Here is a 20,952-nt window from a genome sequence, read left to right on the forward strand (position 1 = left end):
CAGATTTGAATTTTTTATTCTGCATAACTGACAATAACTTAACATTCAAAGTTAAGACTGAACCAATGGCCAAAGTCAACATTATAGGGCAAGTTTTGATCCTGTTTAAATCAAAAATAACTTTAGGAAGCTGTGATTTAAATGAAGGAACTATGACAACAGTATTATCTTTAGAGAGAAAGGCCCTGTCTCTTTTTCTGTGAAAATTGACCTTGCCATGGCTTTGAGAGAAGTACATAAAGGTGGAAAGGGTTTAAATGGGGTTGGGATGAGTCAGGAAATTCAGCATTCTTCAGCAATTGCTTTCAAAAATAACTTAGAACAGTTCTATTATTCCACTCTCTTTCGAGTTTCTGACTGAAATGTCAGTGGGGTATTTTTCATTCTAATTTCATGATGTCATCTCTTCCCATGTCACTGCCACCCCACTCTAGTTATTTGCTGTTCCTCCAGTGAAATTGGCAGCTTTCTTCAGTTCCCTTTCATTTAGAAAGTAAAAATAAGGAGACTGTTAACTCTGCTCTCTAATATTCTATTTGCTTTGAACCCAACATTTGTCTTAACAGTGTGAACAATTAAAAAACACTTGTTATCGTAACAGTGACAGCATAATTTAAATTAGGCCACAAAAATGACCTAACAAAAATCCAAAACCCCAATTCTAAATAGGATTGGTGAGACAAGGAGATTAACTACAAAACTGTTCACAGAAATGCCCTCTGATCTCTCCTGGATTGCAACTTCCAGGATTTAAGTATGATGGAAATTGCATCCCTTCAACATCTGGAGGGATGCACTTTGCCCAGTCCGGATCTTGAGTTATTTGGCCACACAAGGATAGAAGTAAGTCAATAACTAAGGACTCAGTGAACCTATTTAAGGCATCATACCAAACCACAGGCTTCCCAGACTCCTTAGTCATCTCCGAGCTTATTGGAGATGTAGTTCAACACAACCAGTGCATATCAAGTGAAGAAAAAGCTTTAGCGTGGATCCTTATGCTCAAGAATCTAGGAATCCTTATCATCTTAGACAACTCTACATTATTTAACTCAGATGCAGCTTTAGCACATAGCCTAGTTCTGGAGCAGTGATATGAACCTGGAAGAGGCTTGTCTAAAACATTCTGCCTTTACTGGGCTCTTGATATGTAAGGATCACAAATACACGTCTCCAAGAGTCCCATTTTGGAGTGGGTGCTTGTCCTGTAAAGTGTTAACAAAGAAGTTTTGGGAGAGCTTGTACGTTCGACGATTCACATGTCTCATAACACTTGTGGATATCCTATGGTCCACCACAACCTGGAAACCAATGGTTCTGTCACTCACAGTCTCTTGAGTATCCACTTCATCGTAAATGTTTGGAGATACAGTCTGTACTGTTGGATGGAAAAATTTGTAGTAGATGCCTCTTAGAATGATGCCAAGCAAGTAGCAGGGCAAGGCAGCAAAGAGAGCATGTATAATGTAGGAGTCCCTGCTCAAGGGAGTATTGTGCCAGAGCCATGAGACAGAGAGGATAATGCTGTCCAGCAAAATGAATGTGTGATAAATGCCTGCACGGTGGCACGTCTTCCCTGCGGCCACATTGAACCAGCAGAAATAGAGGATGACCGCTACAACTGCCCGATAAACCCATTCGCAGGTATTCTCCATGAAGTCCGTGCCTTGCAATGAAACCCAGAGGAACATGACTGACCAAACGCCCAGGAAGTGAAGGAAAATGTAGTTCGGGAAGAGCACAGCAAAGACAGCAAGAGACAGGATACGGGGACACACCAACAGGAAGTTCCATAGGAAGTAGAGGACTGAGGACAGAAAATCCAGCTTGTATTTTTCCTGTAGAAAGCTGCGCAGAGTTTGGTGATAATCCAAGAGCGTCCAGACAATACAGAAGAAAGATGTGCAAATGCCAAGTACTGCAATGAAACCAGGGATGAGGGGGCACAAAAAAGAAAGGAACCAGTAAACCTCATCTTTCTGAAATAGAAACATTCAAAATTCAAGTACATCTTTCCAGAGTGAATTTTCATGCAAAAAATAGAACACGAAATGTAAGATTCTAGTCCCAAATGCTAAAAAGATACACTTGAAATGGTTCAGAAAATGTGTTAGTAAACTTGAGAATTGGTATGTGGTGATGCATTATTTTTTTCTCCAGTAGTCTGGGGATAGGCTTTTAGTATCCCTTTTCTTATCTGATGTCAGTGTGGTTGACTTGAAAACACATACTCAGTAAGTACACTGCTACAGCAGGGGGGGGGGGGGGAATCATGTGGAACTCCAGATGCTATTGTACTGCAACTCCCCAGTAGTCCTAGACAGCACAGCCAATGGTGAGGAATGGTGGGAAACACAGTCCAATTAATATAACCATTTCTGACTTGTAGTAATGTAGTGATTACTTCATCGCTCAAGTCATAAAACTCACTCGTAGAGTGATCTAGGGCTAGTCACTAGCTGTCAATTTAATCATGGGGAGGAGGCAGGAGGAAGAAATAAAAAATAGGAAATAAGCTAAGAGAAGCAGTCTAAATTTGGGGCACGCCAATAGATAAGTTTTTTTTAAAGTAAAGCTAATGTCTGTAAGTTTCACTTCAGCTGAAATAAAAAGTGTTACGTTGCTATTCTAGCATTATATTGCTATTCTATTTCAAACACTCCAATCTATTCAGTTTCACCATCTTTTTCATTATTTTCTACTGGAAATAGAAAATAGTAGTCATTATTTACTGAGCTGTTGTGGGAGATTTCCTTACTACTACTATTATTTATTTATTTATTTACAACATTTTTACCCCGCCTTTCTCACCTGAGGGGACTCAAGGCAGCTTACATAAATTGGCAAAAATTAAATGCCCAGAACAATACACTAAAAACAACAGCTCATACAAATCAAATAGCAATACAAGTAAAAACACATTATACAAAATTTAAAAACATATAAATTTAAATCCATTCATCCAAGATCCTCATACATAAATCTTAGTTTAGACCATGTGAAATTACATCTTGCTCTCCAGTAAATATTTTTGTATTTCTAAAACCAATGATAACACTGGCTAATACACGTTATACTTGTTTCTGGGTATATTTGACCTGCTGATAAAGGCACCAACGTTCCTTTATTAGCTTAGTTTTTGATATACAAAATATGTAGCATCTACCAGTTGCCACCTGCTTGCCCATAGAAGTTCATTAAAACAAAATCTAAGAAACTAGAGCTAGTGTGGTCTATCCAATGCAATTTTCTGAATCAGAGCTCCAAATAACCCCAGAAACAGGCCAAAAATCAAGAAATTGAGATTTTTTTGTTGGATGGTATAATAGGGCAGCATCCAAAGACACATGGAGAAATGAACGATGCAAGCGGTACCCCACATTCACAAAGGAAAATCCTGGAATGAGAAAAAGCAAGCTTCCTTCCTTTCAGACCAGACACTCACTTTGAAATATCGCCACTTTGTTTGTGTGCAGAATAATGTAGAGCATCAGTGTGAGCTGAGGGGCACTTTCCAGGAAGGTCTCAAAAAGGCGTAGTAAGCTAATATCGTGGGACAGGAAAATGGCATAAGCCCGCTGTGTCTCTGTCGCAGCTTCCGTCCGGCAGACGTTGAAACCCACCTTCAAGGCATGGAGGCATCTGCCAAAGGTAACATAGCATTGTTGAAAACAATTTTACTCAAAGCAGTGGGTCAAAGGCAATACACAAGTGTTGTCGAAGGCTTTCAAGGCTGTAATCACTGGGTTGTTGTGAGTTTTCAGGGCTGTATGTTCCATGCCATGTTCCAAAAGCATTCTCTCCTGACATATCGGCCACATCTATGGCAGGCATCCTCAGAGGTTGTAAAGTCTGTTGGAAACTAAGCAAGGGAGGTTTATAACTCTATGGAAGGTCCAGGGTGGGAGAAAGAACTCTTGTCTGTTGGAGGCCAGTGTGAATGTTGTAATTAGTCTCCTAGATTAGCAATAATGGCATTGCCAGCTTCCAAGGCCTCGCTTCTTCCTGCCTAGAGGAATCCTTTGTTCAGAGGTGTTAGCTGGCCCTGATTAATTCATGTCTGTAATTCCCTTGATTTCAAAGTATTGTTCTCTATTTACCGTCGTGATTTTAGAGTTGTTTTAATACTAGTAGCCAGAGTTTGTTCATTTTCATGGTTTCCTCCTTTCTGTTGAAATTGTCCACATGCTTGTGGATTTGAATGGCTTCTCTGCGTAGTGTTCTTACCATACATCAAGGGAGCCACATAGAGAAGCTGATGACGAAACTACAAACTATTGTAGAGTCTCACTTATCCGACATTCTGGATTATCCAATGCATTTTTGTAGTCAATGTTTTCAATACATCGTGATATTTTGGTGCTAAATTCGTAAATACAGTAATTACTACATAGCATTACTACATATTGAACTATTTTTTCTGTCAAATTTGTTGTATAACATGATGTTTCGATGCTTAATTGGTAAAATCATAACCTAATTTGATGTTTAATAGGCTTTTCCTTAATCCCTCATTATCCAACATATTTGCTTATCCAACATTCTGCCGGCACGTTGGATAAGTGAGAATCTACTCTCTATATATATATATATATATATATGGAGGTATACTTTAAAATGTACCTATTCCAACTTACATACAAATATACCAGTGCTCATCACAAGATTATCTACAGACCTATTAAGAAAACCCAACAAATGCTCTCTTCAGCAAAGGACAAGAGGGATCCTCTCACCTCTGCAGGAGTCTACAGGCAATCAGGGCCAGCTAACAACCCCGGTGGCGAAGTGTGTTAAAGCACTGAGCTGCTGAACTTGCAGACTGAAAGATCCTAGGTTCAAATCCCTGGAGCGGAGTGAGCGCCTGCTGTTGCTCCAGCTTCTACCAACCTAGCAGTTCGAAAACATGCCAATGTAAGTAGATCAATAGGTACCGCTCTGGCGGGAAGGTAATGGCGCTCCATGCAGTCATGGAGGTGTCTATGGACAATGCCGGCTCTTCGGCTTAGAAATGGAGATGAGCACCAACCCCCAGAGTCAGACATGACTGGACTTAACGTCAGGGGAAATCCTTTACCTTTACCTAACACCTCCAAACAAAGGATTCCCTCAGGCAAGAAGCAGGCAGGCTTTGAATCTGCAAGGCCATTCAATGCTAATTGCAACATTCACACTTGCCTCCAACAGACAGAGAGTTCTTTCTCCCACCCTGGACCTTACACAGATATATAAACCTTATTTGCTTAGTTTTCCAAAATACAGTAGAGTCTCACTTATCCAACACTCACTTATCCAAGTTTCTGGATTATCCAACACATTTTTGTAGTCAATGTTTTCAATATATCATGATATTTTGGTGCTAAATTAGTAAATACAGTAATTACTACATAGCATTAATGTGTAATGAACTACCTTTTCTGTCAAATGTGTTGTACAACATGATGTTTTGGTGCTTAATTTGTAAAATCATAACCTATTTTGATGTTTAATAGGCTTTTTCTCAATCTCTCCTTATTATCCAACATATTCACTTATCCAACGTTCTGCCGGCCCGTTTATGTTGGATAACTGAGACTCTACTGTACCTCACAACCTCTAAGGATGCCTGTCATGGATGTGGGCGAAACGTCAGAAAGGAATGCTTCTGGAACATGGCCACACAGCACGGCCCTACTTCCTTACCTGTACAAGTAGCCCAGCTGCAGGACGTGCAAGGCCAGCCAGGCCGGGCCCGAGGGCAGCCCGCGCCGCAGCTCCGGCGGGTCACCCCGGTGCCAGGCCCAGCTGAAGGCCTGCGTGACCAGTGAGGACAGGCCCGCTAGGCCCAGCACCAGCAAGGCCCAGTCAGCGCGGCCTGCCTTCCAGAAGCGGACGGCTACCCAGGCATCCGCGCCCAGGTCCGCTAGGAAGGCCGCGCCGCCCGCCAGGGACCAGAGAAGATCCAGAGAGCGGTACGGGGGAGGCCAGGGAGGGCGGCGAGGAGGGCAGGCCATGGCTCTCGCCGGAGGGAGGAAGGATGGAAAGAGGAAGGGAAGGAGGGAGGAGGGGCCCAGAAGGGTCAGGAGTTAGGAGTAGGCCTTTAAACTTCTTTATGAGGCAGGCCTGGGCCAACTTGGGCCTTCCAGGTGTTTTGGCCTTCAACTCCCGCCATTCCTCACAGCCTCAGGCCCTTTCCTTTTTCCCCTCAGCCGCTTAAGCGGCTGAGGGGAAAAAGGAAAGGGCCTGAGGCTGTGAGGAATGGCGGGAGTTGAAGGCCAAAACACCTGGAAGGCCCAAGTTGGCCCAGGCCTGCCCTAGAATCATAGAATAATAATAATAATAATAATAATAATAATAATAATAATAATAAATCTGGGATCAGATGCTGGGTTATGTGGTGGTGTAGAAGGGTGACTACGAATTCCTCTGCACACCGCACGTATTTTATTTGTAAAAAGAACAATACAATATATTTAAAGTAAAGTAAAGCTAAAGGTGTTCCCCTGACATTAAGTCCAGTCGTGTCCGACTCTGGCGGTTGGTGCTCATCTCCATTTTATGGTCCAACACTCAAACGACTACATCGCTTTGAATCTATAGGATTAGATGGCAAGGCTCCATATCACTTTATAGATAAAGGTAAAGATTTCCTCTGATGTTAAGTCTAGTCTGACTCTGGGGGTTGGTGCTTATCTCAGTTTCTAAGCCAAAGAGCCGGCGTTGTCTGTAGTCACCTCCATGACTGCATGGAGCACCGTTACCTTCCCTCCGCAGCGGTACTTATTGATCTACTCACATTTGCATGTCTTAAAACTGCTAGGTTGGCAGAAGCTGGGGCGAATAGCGGGAGCTCACTCCACTCCCCGGATTCAAGCCGCCAAGCTTTTGGTCAGCGAGTTCAGCAGCTCAGCGGTTTAACCTGCTGCGCCATCAGGGGCTCCATATGTGTGTGTATACATACACATACACACACACATTTTGGATAGCATATATATATATATATATACACACATACACACACACTAACTTTGTATAACACACACAAACTTTGGATAGCATATATATATATATATATATATATATATATATATATACACACACATACACACACACACACACACACAAACTTTGGATAACATATATATACGCATACACACACACACACACTAACTTTGGATATATATATATATATATATATACACACACACACAGTAGAGTCTCACTTATCCAACATTCGCTTAGCCAGCGTTCTGGATTATCCAACGCAGTGTGCCTCCTGCTCGGATCCACAACTGTTTCTCTAGGCAGCAAGGATTGAACTTTTTACAGATTTAATTTCCTACAATGTTGTCACCGTACGTTCATTTTATGCAATTCTATCTTTATTTGTAGTCAATTTGTTAGTAGCCAATATTTTTGTAGTCAATGTTTTCAATACATTGCGATGTTTTGGTGCTAAATTCGTAAATACAGTAATTACTACATAATGTTACCGTGTATTGAACTGCTTTTTCTGTCGATTTGTTGTAAAATGTGATGTTTTGGTGCATAATTTGTAAAATCGTAACGTAATTTGACGTTTAATATGTTTTTCCTTAATCCCTCCTTATTATCCAACATTCTGCCGGCCCGTTTATGTTGGATAAGTGAGACTCTACTATATATATATAGACACACACATACCCACACACAAACTTTGGATAGCATATATATATTATATATACACACATCCACATACACAAACTAACTTTGGATAGCATACACACACACAAACTTTGGTTAGCATACATATATGGAGGTATACTTTAAAATGTACCTATTCCAACTTGCATATAAATATACCAGTGCTCATCACAAGATTGCCTACAAAATGGGCTTCTTTATTAGAAGCAAATCTTTTGCAAAGTTAATGATTCTTAATTGTCCATCCAAGTTTGAACATTCCACAATAGTTCACAGCAATACACTGGCTTGGACAATCCAGCCATCCAGCTGCAATGAGAAGGAAACAGGAAAGCCTGGGACAGTTTCATAAAATTCCCTATTAATAAATCACTCCTAGCACGTTAATTCTGCAAGCTCTCTTCCACTACAGCAATGCTTTCACATTTAGCTTCGGGTTTTTTAAAGACCAAGAAATGAGAGATTCTCGGGATACTGGTATCTAGAGCTACCCTCAGATACCCTCAGTGTCCAAGTGAAAACAACACCATCCTACTCGTGTCCCAGTCTGCCCAAGACACCCCACAATCCTATAGACGTGAGCCCAAGTATGGAATAATATGAAACAAGGTCCATCGTGGAGGCTGCAGCACTCCTAGCTTGAATGCATTGGTTGTATTTTGCAAAATCCACTTCCCGGATGGCACACAGATGGTCGGTCTGGCAAGTGTCATCACAGTATGTCAGGTCGTATTGAACTGAATTATACTGGTAGTACCGCTGGAGGTGTTCTTCATCCTTCTCAAGCTTCTCCAGTAGCAAGTGCATGGAGTGGACAGAACCATCCGAGATCTGGAAATTTTCTGTCAGGCCATACTCTTTCTTCCATTCAGGTGCTCTCAGGTTAGCATGGGTGAGGTTTAAATAATAAGTAACCATATCCTGAGACAATAAAAGACATAGCAAAGCAACAAGGGCAACTCAGTGGTAAGAACGAAAGCATTTGGTTTCATTTATTTACGAAAGGAACCTGAAACGCAATGTAGCAATGGGCAGGATTCCTATGCAGTGTAACTGTGCTCTTTCCTAGGAGACTTCAATTTCCTGCATCACCACAATCTTTTCTATATCTCCCAGGTTTCCTCGTGACGTTAAGTCTAGTCGTGTCTAACTCTGGGGGTTGGTGCTCATCTTCATTTCTAAGCTGAAGAGCCAGCGTTATTTATAGACACCTCGTAGGTCATGTGGCTGGCATGACTGCATGGAGTGCCGTTACCTTCCCGCCGGAGCAGTACCTATTGATCTACTCACATTCGCATGTTTTCGAACTGCTAGTTTGGCAGAAGCTGGAGCTAACAGAGGGAGCTCACCCCCCTCCCCAGATTTGAACCACCAACCTTTAGGTTAGCAAGTTCAGCAACAGTGGTTTAACCCGCTGCTCCACCGGGGGTTCCCATATCACTTTATATTGTGCTTAATTTTATATATTCCATTATTTTTCCTAAAACATATAGGATTCAGTTTTCTGCCAGAATACTATCCTTCACTGTCCATGTTATTAAATCTCACATAGACCCCGAATGTTTTTCTACAAATACATGCAATTTAAATTCTCTCCCTACCTTAACTTGCAGGGTGTTTCGGTCATATGTAAACAACCGGATGCCAGGGTTGTTGGCTCCGTTGTGTACACCTGGTAAGGTTGTTTTCCAGGGCGTTACAGCTGGAGCTAAAAACATGACACTGATAGGGGATCCTGAAAGAAAAGGCCAAATGAAATGAAACATTGATTGATGTTTTGCTTCTTTCCATATGTTCCATTACATTATAGGCTGTTTTAACTCTGCACTTGGTTCCTGCCTAGTACTAGAAACAACATTCAGCATTCTTATTTATTCTTATTATTACTGTGTTCTCAATCCCATTTAAGTTTAGTAATGCCCATAGCATTTTCCTTATGGCGATGATGGGGCAAAACTCCAAGGTGAAAGAATTGGTTTTTAAGCACTTTATGTTCTCTTGATTTTATCAAGGTTGTGTGTATTTTAACTGCATCACAGCAACTTATGAAGGAATCAAAATTTAAGAGTAGAAACAATTAAAAGTTTCAATTTCTTAATGTTTGGCGCACATCACATGTGTGGGTTAGAATAAGTGCTGTAAGTATAAAACATACGATTGATTGACTTCTGCGTAACGAACACTTCCGATTCTGTTGCACTTTGCCTGGGTTCTATGAATTAGTCTCCAGTGTTAATATTGTATGTTTTATGTTGATTTTAATGATTGTTTTTACTGTAATTGATGTTTTTATTGGATAACTGTTTTATTGCTGTGTTTTGATATTTGATTGTTTTATCGGGCAAGGCCCCATGTAAGCCGCCCCGAGTCCCTTCGGGGAGATGGGGCGGGGTATAAAAATAAAGTTATTATTATTATTATTATTATTATTATTATTATTATTATTATTGCACACCTCTAATAAATACCAGTTCTACCCATTGAAATAACTGACCTGTTATGAAAGAGCGCTAAACCCTGCAACATTCAAGGGAGTGTACCTGCATTATTGTAGAACATTCTAAAACTATCCGTGTGATGATGTCCAAAGAACTGGGCTACAACCACTCCATGATGTTTCTGAATTATTTCTGTATATTGTTGGTTGAAGTGTTCTCGGAACCAGGGCTTGCCTCGTTTCTTTTCAAAAAAGCCAGGAGGGACATGCCCAATAATATAAACCTACAAAGAAAAAGAAACATATAAAGATCCCACTTACAAATAATTGGAGCTGGCATAATTGGGGGAGAAGGAATGATGTGAACCATTTTCTGAAAATGAGGTCATCCTTCGTGAGACATATGGCCAGAATCACTGGGTTGTTGTGAGTTTTCCGGTCTGTATGGCCATATTCCAGAAGCATTCTCTCCTGATGTTTCACCCACATCTATGGCAGGCATCCTCAGAGGTTGTAAAGTCTGTTGGAAACTAAGCAAGGGAGGTTTATAACTCTATGGAAGGTACTTATGTTTTGGCCTTCAACTCCCAGAAATGCTAACAGCTGGTAAGCTGGCTGGGATTTCTTGGACTTGTAGGCCAAATCACCTGGGGACTCACAGGTTGAGAACCACTGAGCTAGAGAAAGGGCTTTAACAGGACTTTCTTCCCAATAATAATAATAATAATTAATAAAACTTTATTTATATACCGCCCCATCTCCTGGATGGGAGGGCGGTTTACAGTCACAAAAGCAACACAAACATTACATAACAACATAATACACATTATTAAACAAAGTGAAATAATACAATTATAACAATAAATCACACTTACATGACCAGATCAAGGGGACGGGAACCATAAACCCAATATATTAAAATGTATCATTTTAGGCTAGGGAAATCTTGTGCAATATATCCAGGCTCAGAAATCGGCGGTAGTCCAATGTAATTTCTCAAAAACCTGCCGACACCACCAGGTCCCTGCCGACACCACCAGGTCTCTGCATCCAATAAGAATCTCTGCATCCAATCCACCATCATTTTAACATCTCTATATATTTTAAATATTTTTAAGTTGTTTAATTGTCTTTTAAATATTATTATATTTATGCATTTATTTATATTTTTGTGTAGTCTTTGTATTGTTTTTAAATATGTGATGCTTTGGTCCCCATTCTTTGAAGAAAAGCAATATATGAATGATTAAAATAATCATGAGCAGTAAGGAGAGTAACCTTTTCTCTTGCATCTGCTGCACTAGTCAGCGTATCCTCCAGCCATTGGAATTGGCCTCCAGGATCCTCCAGGCTAATGGTTTGGTTATTATTGTCATAGTACAGATTTGTATTGAGGACAACCATTCGCCTTGCAGGCCCAGAACTGGACAGCAACTGACTGTAGAAAGCACCTGAAGGGGGGGAAAAACCACAATAATGCTGTTTAAAATATTTGCGTACCTTCTTTCAAGGGAAAGTCCCTAAAGATAGTTTTTTATGTCAACATTTCACAACAATAACATATAAAATAGGGAGCCCCCGGTGGCGCAGAGGGTTACATCTCTGAGCTGTTGAACTTGCTGGCCGAAAGGTCGGTGGTTGGAATCCGACCTTTCGGAATACAATTGTTTTTAAAAGAACAGCAATAAAACCAATGTATAAGACCAATAAAGTTACTTTTCCAGGCTCCCATCTGACATGAACAAAGGGTCTGGTTCCACTTGGTACTGTGGGTCAAGCCTGATGACCATAGTAGCTATCAATTTTCTTATATCCCCTAAGAATCAACATATTTCAAGTGGACATATTGGATTCCTCTCAACTAAAGTGCCCCAAATGGATATAGCACACGCACCTGCTCTGAACGTCTGCACAGAGTGGTTGTTAAGCCAAGGCTGCCAGAGTTCTGCTGTTGCACGGTAGATCCGGTTCTCCCCAGCTGGGAACTGGTTTTTGGGGTGGAAGTCATGGTTGCCCATTGCAGGATATACCTGAGTACCTAAAGGAAGCAGAAGTCAAAAGGCATGATCGAGAGATCAGCAAAAAAAAAAAAAAAAGGATTTTTCTTCCCAACTGTGCAGAACAAATATCAAATATCAACTGATTGGGGCATTCTACCCCTTTGAAAAAATCAGGAAAGGCAGAAAAGTTACTACAGTATATCAGTAATGTTGTCTGGATGATAAAGAAGACTAGTAAAGTATGGCAAACCAGAATTATAAGGTTATGAAATGCAGAGGTAAATTTAGGGATTTTGAAGACGCAGATAAAACAGAATATCGGGAAGTCTGCATAACAAGAGTTAGCTAGTTTATTTAACACCAATGAGCTCTGAGTTCTTTCTTCTGAACTTCAGATGAGACCCAGTCTCATAACAGGAAATGACAATGTATAGCCTGCTGCCCAAATATGATTTTTATAACTCTTATTTGCTGCTCAGATTCATGGAGCAAGTAAGGGATGCGGGTCAGGAATAGGTCTCCACAATCGCCTACACATCCACCACCAAGACACTGCACTTGGAGGGCCATCATGCCTAAGTAAGTAAGGGATCTGAACTGTATGAATAGAATCATATAGATATCCTGTGTGTACACATTTCATAATCTAGTTTTCCTTATTGCAGATGTCACTGGCTTTGCACATGAATCCACTTTCATTTTCTGTCCCTGATAATCTTTAAGGAAGTAGATCCTACAGTCTGGCTCCATTTTATAAATATTTGTAATAGAATATAATGTGCAAACTTAAATGTCTTTTTTTAAACACAAAAACATTTTATTTATTTTTTTCTCTTGACACTGCCTGGTTGTCACCCAATAATTCAGGGACATTCTTACCTGGAAAGACATGTTTGATCAAGTTAGTGAGCTTTTTAATTATCCCCAACACAGATTCTTCACCCAGTTTCTCATCAGGCACATGAGGGGTGTCATCCCTGAAAAATAGCAGAAACTTAAAGATACGTATGCTAGTAAACAAAGGCCAATTCTTTGGTTGGCCCGTGCAAAGAAATTGACAAAGTAAAGGACAGGTATTGAGATAATCTAGATTCTGAATGTGGTGTAAGATAACACAAGATAATTTAGATAACAAGTGAACGAGGAACCTACTACTAACAGCTAATAGTAAAGGAATACAGTAGAGTCTCACTTATCCAAGCCTCGGTTATCCAAGCTTCTGGATAATCCAAGCCATTTTTGTAGTCAATGCTTTCAATATATTGTGATATTTTGGTGCTAAATTCGTAAATACAGTAATTACAACATAACATTACTGAGTATTGAACTACTTTTTCCGTCAAATTTGTTGTAAAGCATGATGTTTTGGTGCTTAATTTGTAAAATCATAACCTAATTTGATGTTTAATAGGCTTTTCCTTAATCCCTCCTTATTATCCAAGATATTCGCTTATCCAAGCTTCTGCCGGCCCGTTTAGCTTGGATAAGTGAGACTCTACTGTAGTAGCTTATGTTTCCCCTTTTATCTCTAGTGGTTGATGTTGTATTATTACTCATTTGTTCTGATTTTATATGTTTTACTGTATTTTTAAAATGTTTAAATTGTTTATTTAATTTGATTGATGTTATTATTGTTTTTGTTTTGATATTCGTCGTAATTGTTTTACTCTGTTTTGTTTTGGGCATTGCCCTATGTTAGCCGCCCTGAGTCCCTTCGGGGAGATAGTGGTGGGATAGAAAAATAAAGTATTATTATTATTATTATTATTATTATTATTAGGAAACAAAATCTGCTTGTTTCTCAGTATGCTGAGTTAGAATGGACCCATACTTTCTTCACCATCCTACTCACTCATGTGCATGGAATTCCAAGCATCTGCCAGCATGGGATCCCTGGTTATCTATGGCTATCACACAACTGTTCAATATGGGGCCCACTCGCACATTTTGCTTGTGTGCAACTGCTTACCCAGTCCAGAGAATGAAGTCAGGGTCAGGGAGGATCTCCTTCATGGCATAAATGGAAGAATTGATGAGACTCCAGGGCGCATCACACAAATAATGACCCCAAGTCCCTGCGTTGGTCACTGGCTGGGCACCAGCAGATGGGCAGACCTTCAAAGGATCTGGTGCCACTTGGTACTGTGGGTCAAGGTGTAGGTCTGTGATGTGCCAAAAATAACCTGCTAAAGACAAAATAGCTGTGAGCCAATTGTTTTACTCTGCATTTCAGCATCTCCTGTCCTTCCTACAGCACCTTTTCAAAGCTCTACTTATCACTAACCTATGGTTCCTTACTCAACAGGAAACCATCCACACATTTCCCAATCCAGATCCAAACTTTCTAAAGTCGTCTGCTCATGAACTGACTCCTAACACAACAGGATTTTCTAGATTGAAACCATGGGTGGAGATGCCAAGCATGGGCACGCTCTCAGTTTATGCATGGCCCTGAAAAAGAAAGTTTGGATGCATTTACCCTCCTCTCCTTCCGAAGGAGCTTAAAAACCTGGCTCTTCCAAAAGGCCTTTGACACTTAATTTGTTGTTGGACTGATCTATCTGCCCATTTTATAATAGCCCCATTCTTGAGGTGTTGCCAATGTTATTTTGCACTTTATTGTCCATTTCAACCGTGAAATACCTTCCCCATTCCGGCACATTATGTACTGGGTTTTATGAATTAGTCTCCTGTTTTAATATTATATGCTTCATGTCGATTTTATCGATTGTTTTACTGATAATTGAGGTTTTATTGGTATAATTGTTTTATTGTTGTATCATTGATATTTGATTGTTTTATCAGGCTAGGCCCCATGTAAGCCGCCCAGAGTCCCTTCGGGGAGATGGGGCGGGGTATAAAAATAAAGTTGTTATTAATATTATTATTATTATTATTATTATTATTATTATTATTATTATATGCAGTAGTTTTCAACCTGTTGTCCCCAGATGTTTTTGGCCTTCAACTCCCAGAAATCCTAACAGCTAGTAAGCTGGCTTTCTGAGAGTTGTAGGCCAAAAACATCTGGGGACCCCAGGTTGAGAACCACTGATTTTATGTGTCATGGAACCCAGTTACAGGGCTTTGGTGATTCAGCCCTGTAACTGGGAGTCATAACATAAACAATCCCAGGAGCACCTGGCAGAAGAAGATAGAATATGCCTGGGAACTTGGGGCCGAAAGTATAAACAATTATAATTGGTTTAGTGTGTGAAAATGGTAGTAATGTGATATTGGGGGTGGGACTTGATGATGATATTTACGTGTGGTGTTACGTAGCATCAAAAGTTATAAAAATAGTTGTATGTAAACATTGGGTCATTCCTGACTTTTCCAAAGTCATGTGTTCTTCAATAAAGATTGGATTTGAGAGCAGCCATCTCTGATCTGCGTTCAGACTGATCCTTTGAAGTGAGCAGGACAATTAAGTCAGGAATCCAGTTCTCACCCTCCTGCAAATTTGCAGTGAAGTGATAATGAGCAGGGAAGGAGATCAAAGCCATGACGGAGCAAAGGGGCCTCCGCTGGGAGCTCTGCCGTTGGCAGAAGAGACATTGCAAGCCATAGCTTCCTCTACGGGGTACCCCAAGCCGGACGGCGTGACCCAGAGGATTCCCAGAGGGGGAAGAGGCGTTCCGGCGGCGGAAACCAGTTGGGGATCTGGAGGAAGCATGCCGGAGACCGTGGCCCTGCGGTTATCCATCCTGGAAACTCATTTATCCAGGCTGTCGGATACCGTGGGGAGAATAGTGCCAATATTGGAAGAGAATCTCCAAAAAGAGCACATCCGATATGGCGCCGAGAGAGAGCCAAGCAAAGGAGGCGATTGGAGCCAGAGGGGACAGCGAGCTTCAACGCAGAGTCCCGCGGCGGCAAGGGACGAGGGAGACGAGGAATATTGGCAGGAGCTGGAGTTCAGAGACAGAATGGCACGCGAAGTGGAGCGCCAGCGAGCTCTGGGAACTCTGAGGCCGCCATCTCCAACAGAGCTCCCAACCCCCCGGATGGGCGTCGGGGTGGAAAGACCACTGGGGCCAGGGATCGGGTCCAGTGGATTAGCAGACGAAGGCGGAGAGGAGCAGGAGATCCAGGAAGAGGAGGAGGATGTGCAGTACGACGGGGAAAGGCGAGATGCGGGGGCTACAGCGAGGCCAGTATGCGGATGGGGGGAAGGGCCGACAGCGGCGGCAGGATTTCGGGAGCCGCGCAGAATGACCACCGGAGTGGGGCGCGGCGTGATCCAAGGAAACCCGATGCAACCCTTCCCCATGCCTCCCAGACAGCATCAACGGGCCGCTGAATGGATGCCAAGAAGGGAAGATCTCAAGCTAGAATACGGAGGGGAATCAGCCGAACTGAACTTTTTTCTAATTAGCATCAGGGGATACATGGAAGACAATGCACACACATTCCCCTCCGAAGCAAGCAGGGTTCGGGCCATCGGCAACACACTAAAGAGAGGAGCGGCCAGCTGGTATGTGCAACTACATGCCAGACAGGACCCATGCCTGAGGTCAGTGCCCCGCTTCCTCGCCGCACTGGAAAACCGGTTCAGAGACCGGCTAGAGCAATTGAGAGCTCGAGACCAGCTTAGAGGAATAAAGCAGAGGGACAAAACGGTGCCCGAGTACGCAGAGGAATTCCTCCACCTCGCGGAAAGGGTACCAGAGTGGTCTGAAGTGACCAAAGTGGAATTATTTAAAGAGGGACTACGCCCCGAGATTTTCAGCTGGGCAGCGCACAGAGATGACCCCGAAACGCTCCAGGGATGGATTCAACTAGCGGGGCGCGTTGAATCCACCCTGGCCCAAGTAAAGCGCTTCAGGAGCAGCGGCGGCCAGCAAAGACCGGTGGCGAGAGGTCGAGGAGAAACGAGGAAGCAGGAAAGACCCGGAGGGAGGCCGGGGATTCCCTCCAGAGGAGACGACAACAAACCTAAACCGGGATGCTTTGTATGTGGGAAGACGGGCCATCGAGCAGCAGAATGCTGGGCACGGAAGGGGGAGCCGCCAAAACCCTCAAAGCCCAAGCCAGCAACCGGGAGGCGTGCGGAGGAGGAGGTGCGAGCCCCAGAATCTTCAGAAAAATTGGTGAGTCGGGACAAACGCATGATAGTAGTGCCAATCTGCCTCTCGGGGCTAGAGAATCGGGCCACCTGCAAGGCATTTGTGGATTGTGGTTGTTCCAGGAATATTATAACTCCAGAGTTAGCAGAAGCGTTGAAATGCCAGCAGATGGCGCTTGACTCCCCAATTGCGTTTTCGCAGCTAGACGGATCAGTTGCTACTGGGGAAGTATCTACAAAGGAAATACGGGAGGTCCCATGTAAAATAGGCAAATGGGAAGGAAGAATATCCTTTGTGATAGCCCCTATTGCCACATACCACGTAATATTAGGGATACCATGGCTCGAACAGGCAAATCCCGAAGTAGATTGGAGAGGAAAGAGCCTAGCATTTAAAGAACAGCAGACGCAATGGGAGATAAGCAAGATTGCAGAAGAGGAGGACGAGGGAGATGAAGAAGGTGAAATAGACCCACTGCTATTGCCACCTGAATACAGAGACTTTGTGGATGTGTTCAATCAGAAAGAGGCAAGTAAATTACCTCCCAAAAGGAATATAGAAGTAGAAATTGAAATAACCCCCGGAGCAAACTTACCAAAACCAAAAGTGTATCCCATGTCTGTGCAGGAGAAGGAGGAATTGAGGAAATACATTGATAAAAACCTGGCGCGGGGCTTCATTAAGCCATCCAATTCTCCTCTCGGGGCCCCAGTGTTATTCAGGAGAAAGAAAGACAACTCCCTAAGATTGTGCATTGATTATCGAAATTTAAATGCAATTACTAAGGACAATAAATACCCTATGCCCTTAGTAAAGGATTTAATTACCGTATTGAAAAAAGGGAGCATATTTACTAAACTTGATTTAATTGAAGCATATCATAAATTAAGGATCAAACCGGAGGATACTTGGAAAACTGCATTTTCCTGCGCATTCGGCCATTTTGAATATAAAATTTTACCTTTCGGATTAAAAAATGGAGGCGGGTGCTTTATGCAGCTTATAAATGAAATACTGCACCCATTGTTGTACAGAGGGGTATTCATATTTCTTGATGATATCTTGATTGTGACTGAAGATAAGGAAAAGCACGTGAAATTGGTCCGGGAAGTTTTGCAGAGACTAAGAGAAGCAAAGCTGTACGCAAAACTGTCCAAATGTGAATTTAATAAAACTCAAATTGACTTTCTGGGGTATCGGATATCTCCAGAAGGGTTAGCTATGGATCCAGCTAAAGTATCAGATGTAAAAGAATGGGGAGTGCCTCAAACAAGGAGGCAATTGCAATCGTTTCTGGGGTTTGCAAATTTTTATAGATCCTTCATAAAAGGCTTCGCGCAAATAACCGCACCCCTTACTGAACTTTTAAAAACAAAAGGGAAAGGAGAGACAGCAAAAGTAAAAGCTCCTGGCGCCAAACTAAGTTGGACGCCGGAATGCCAAAAGGCATTTGAAACCCTAAAAGAATGCTTCACAGAAGGACCCATTCTAAAACACCCCGATATCAGGAGCCCTTTCATAATCCATTGCGATGCCTCAGACTGTGCGTATGGGGCAGTACTATTGCAAAAGGATCAAAATGGGAACTTAAAACCCTGTGGATATTTGTCCCGGAAGTTCAGCGAAACTGAAAAATGTTGGCCGATATGGGAAAAAGAGGCACTAGCCATATTAAAAGCCTTAGAATGCTGGCGACACTTTCTCGAAGGAAGCGGAATCCCATTTGAAATTTGGTCTGACCATAAGAACCTCCAGTATTTAAAGTCCCCTCGAAAATTGTCCCCCAAACAGATTAGATGGGCACAATACTTCAGCAGGTTCGATTTCCAATTAAAGTTTTTTCAAGGGAAGCAGAATGTCTTGGCAGATGCTCTTTCACGCATGCCTCAACACGAAGGAATACCCACAGCAAAAGAGGGAACAATATTCTCTGACAAACAATGGGGCTTAGCTGTCAGAACAAGAGCACAAACCCAAAAGGAGAACACTGCTATGGTTGAACTCGACGGAAAAGATAATTGGGGAAACGAGCTGAAACAGTCTTATGAAGGAGACCAGTGGATCGCATCCAATGCAGAACAGGGGGAGCAGAAGGGGGGATTTTGGTTTGTGAACAAGAAACTGTATATCCCAGCAACATTAAGGATCAAGATTTTGCATCGTTTTCACAACAACCAGAGCGCTGGTCATACAGGAATTACAAAAACAACAAAAGCAATAGCAAAACATTGCTGGTGGCCAGGGATGAGGAAGGACATAAAAAATTATGTTGTTCAATGTGATGATTGTGCCAGAAATAAATCGAGAGGAGGGAAGCCAATGGGATTATTACAAACAGTAGCAGAACCTACCAGACCTTGGGAATGTGTAGCTATGGACTTTGTGGGGGAACTACCGGTTAGCAAAGGACATCGTTATATTTGGACAGTATTGGACCTGTTTTCTAAACAGGCCCACTTTATAGCACTGACGAAACTACCATCAGCCGAGAAACTAGCTGAATTGTACATAAACCACATTTACAAACTGCATGGATGTCCCAGTAGAGTGGTCAGTGACAGAGGAGTACAATTCACAGCAAAATTTTGGGAAAAATTCCTGGAAATGCTAGGAGCAGAAAGGAGTTTAAGTTCTGCTTTTCACCCCATGACAAATGGAGCGGTAGAACGTACTCAGCAGACACTTGGGCAGTTCCTTCGAATGTACTCTAACATGAGACAAAATGACTGGTCTCGGTGGTTGGCTTTTGCAGAACTAGCTTTTAATTCGACTATACATTCAGCAACAAATAAAACCCCCTTTGAAGTAGTTTACGGGTATGAAATACAGCCTCTGCCCCAGCTGCCAAGATGGACAGAGAATGAGGGAACAGAGGCAGGGAAATGGAAAGCGCAAATGATGGAATGCTGGAGTCAAGTGACTGCATCCTTAAAAGAAGCACATAAAAAGTATAAAGTATTCGCAGACAGAAAGAGGGTGGAAGGTGATAAATTGGAGAAAGGAGATTTAGTGTGGCTAAGTACCCAAAACATCAAACTGGGGCTACCTTCGAAAAAATTGGGCCCTAAATATATTGGACCATTTAGAATACAGGGTGTTATCAACGAGGTGACTTTCCAGTTGGCATTGCCAAAAAGTTTAGGGAAAATACACCCTGTATTCCATCGTAGCTTACTGAAAAAATATATGGGTACTCTGGACAAAATGGACACATAGAATTATTGTTTTGTTTCAGGCTTGTGATGAAAGAAGAACCGAAGAGGAGGACGAAGAAAAGGAGGGCACCATGTCATGGAACCCAGTTACAGGGCTTTGGTGATTCAGCCCTGTAACTGGGAGTCATAACATAAACAATCCCAGGAGCACCTGGCAGAAGAAGATAGAATATGCCTGGGAACTTGGGGCCGAAAGTATAAACAATTATAATTGGTTTAGTGTGTGAAAATGGTAGTAATGTGATATTGGGGGTGGGACTTGATGATGATATTTACGTGTGGTGTTACGTAGCATCAAAAGTTATAAAAATAGTTGTATGTAAACATTGGGTCATTCCTGACTTTTCCAAAGTCATGTGTTCTTCAATAAAGATTGGATTTGAGAGCAGCCATCTCTGATCTGCGTTCAGACTGATCCTTTGAAGTGAGCAGGACATTATGCTTTTGATTTAACCATGTTTCCCTTTCCCTGGAAATATAGGAACACAGTTGACCAAGGGCAGATCTATACTAACCCATAATTCTGGGGCCAATCCGATGTGGCCTCATTGTCGTTTCCACAATCACTA

General features: G+C 42.1%; 3 protein-coding genes across 6 annotated transcripts in view; 1 reads left to right on the forward strand and 2 right to left on the reverse strand.

The window, feature by feature from the left end:
• Window positions 1-6,167, reverse strand: xkr8 (XK related 8). The gene is made up of 3 exons (XM_062962472.1): window positions 5,683-6,167; window positions 3,446-3,642; window positions 1-1,918 (listed from the first exon to the last, which is right to left on the reverse strand). Exons 1-3 carry the CDS (start codon window positions 5,991-5,993, stop codon window positions 1,158-1,160), a joined length of 1,269 nt encoding a protein of 422 aa, XP_062818542.1. The 5' UTR covers window positions 5,994-6,167; the 3' UTR covers window positions 1-1,157.
• rpa2 (replication protein A2) overlaps window positions 5,813-20,952 on the forward strand; it is a 27,119-nt gene continuing 11,979 nt past the window's right edge. Inside the window, exons 1-4 of one of the 3 annotated variants that reach the window (XM_062962465.1) lie at window positions 5,819-5,951; window positions 12,579-12,678; window positions 14,405-17,192; window positions 20,404-20,777. In XM_062962465.1, coding sequence (XP_062818535.1) covers window positions 15,579-17,192; window positions 20,404-20,487 — 1,698 coding nt within the window. In that variant the 5' untranslated portion in view covers window positions 5,819-5,951; window positions 12,579-12,678; window positions 14,405-15,578 and the 3' untranslated portion in view covers window positions 20,488-20,777. Of the gene's footprint in view, window positions 5,952-12,578; window positions 12,679-14,404; window positions 20,778-20,952 lie in introns of those variants that run through there. The other 2 variants (XM_062962464.1, XM_062962466.1) reach the window with 2 other exon arrangements.
• Window positions 7,839-20,952, reverse strand: part of smpdl3b (sphingomyelin phosphodiesterase acid like 3B) — a 14,613-nt gene continuing 1,499 nt past the window's right edge. Inside the window, exons 2-8 of one of the 2 annotated variants that reach the window (XM_008122726.3) lie at window positions 14,069-14,282; window positions 12,979-13,076; window positions 11,994-12,137; window positions 11,378-11,550; window positions 10,203-10,383; window positions 9,264-9,397; window positions 7,839-8,583 (exon numbers count right to left, since the gene is read on the reverse strand). In XM_008122726.3, the coding sequence (XP_008120933.2) occupies window positions 8,194-8,583; window positions 9,264-9,397; window positions 10,203-10,383; window positions 11,378-11,550; window positions 11,994-12,137; window positions 12,979-13,076; window positions 14,069-14,282 (1,334 nt within the window). In that variant the 3' untranslated portion in view covers window positions 7,839-8,193. Of the gene's footprint in view, window positions 8,584-9,263; window positions 9,398-10,202; window positions 10,384-11,377; window positions 11,551-11,993; window positions 12,138-12,978; window positions 13,077-14,068; window positions 14,286-20,952 lie in introns of both variants that reach the window. The other variant, XM_008122725.3, reaches the window with a different exon arrangement.

This window comes from Anolis carolinensis, unplaced genomic scaffold (assembly GCF_035594765.1).
Source record: "Anolis carolinensis isolate JA03-04 unplaced genomic scaffold, rAnoCar3.1.pri scaffold_10, whole genome shotgun sequence".
Lineage (NCBI taxonomy): Eukaryota > Metazoa > Chordata > Lepidosauria > Squamata > Dactyloidae > Anolis > Anolis carolinensis.

Coding starts and splice junctions, on each gene's coding strand:
- xkr8 (XM_062962472.1), bottom strand. CDS start 5,993: ATGGCCTGCCCTCCTCGCCGCCCTCCCTGGCCTCCCCCGTACCGCTCT. Junction 3,643..5,682: donor CAGCTGGGCTACTTGTACAG/GTAAGGAAGTAG, acceptor TACCTTTGGCAG/ATGCCTCCATGCCTTGAAGG. Junction 1,919..3,445: donor CAAAGTGGCGATATTTCAAA/GTGAGTGTCTGG, acceptor GTTTCATTGCAG/TACTTGGCATTTGCACATCT.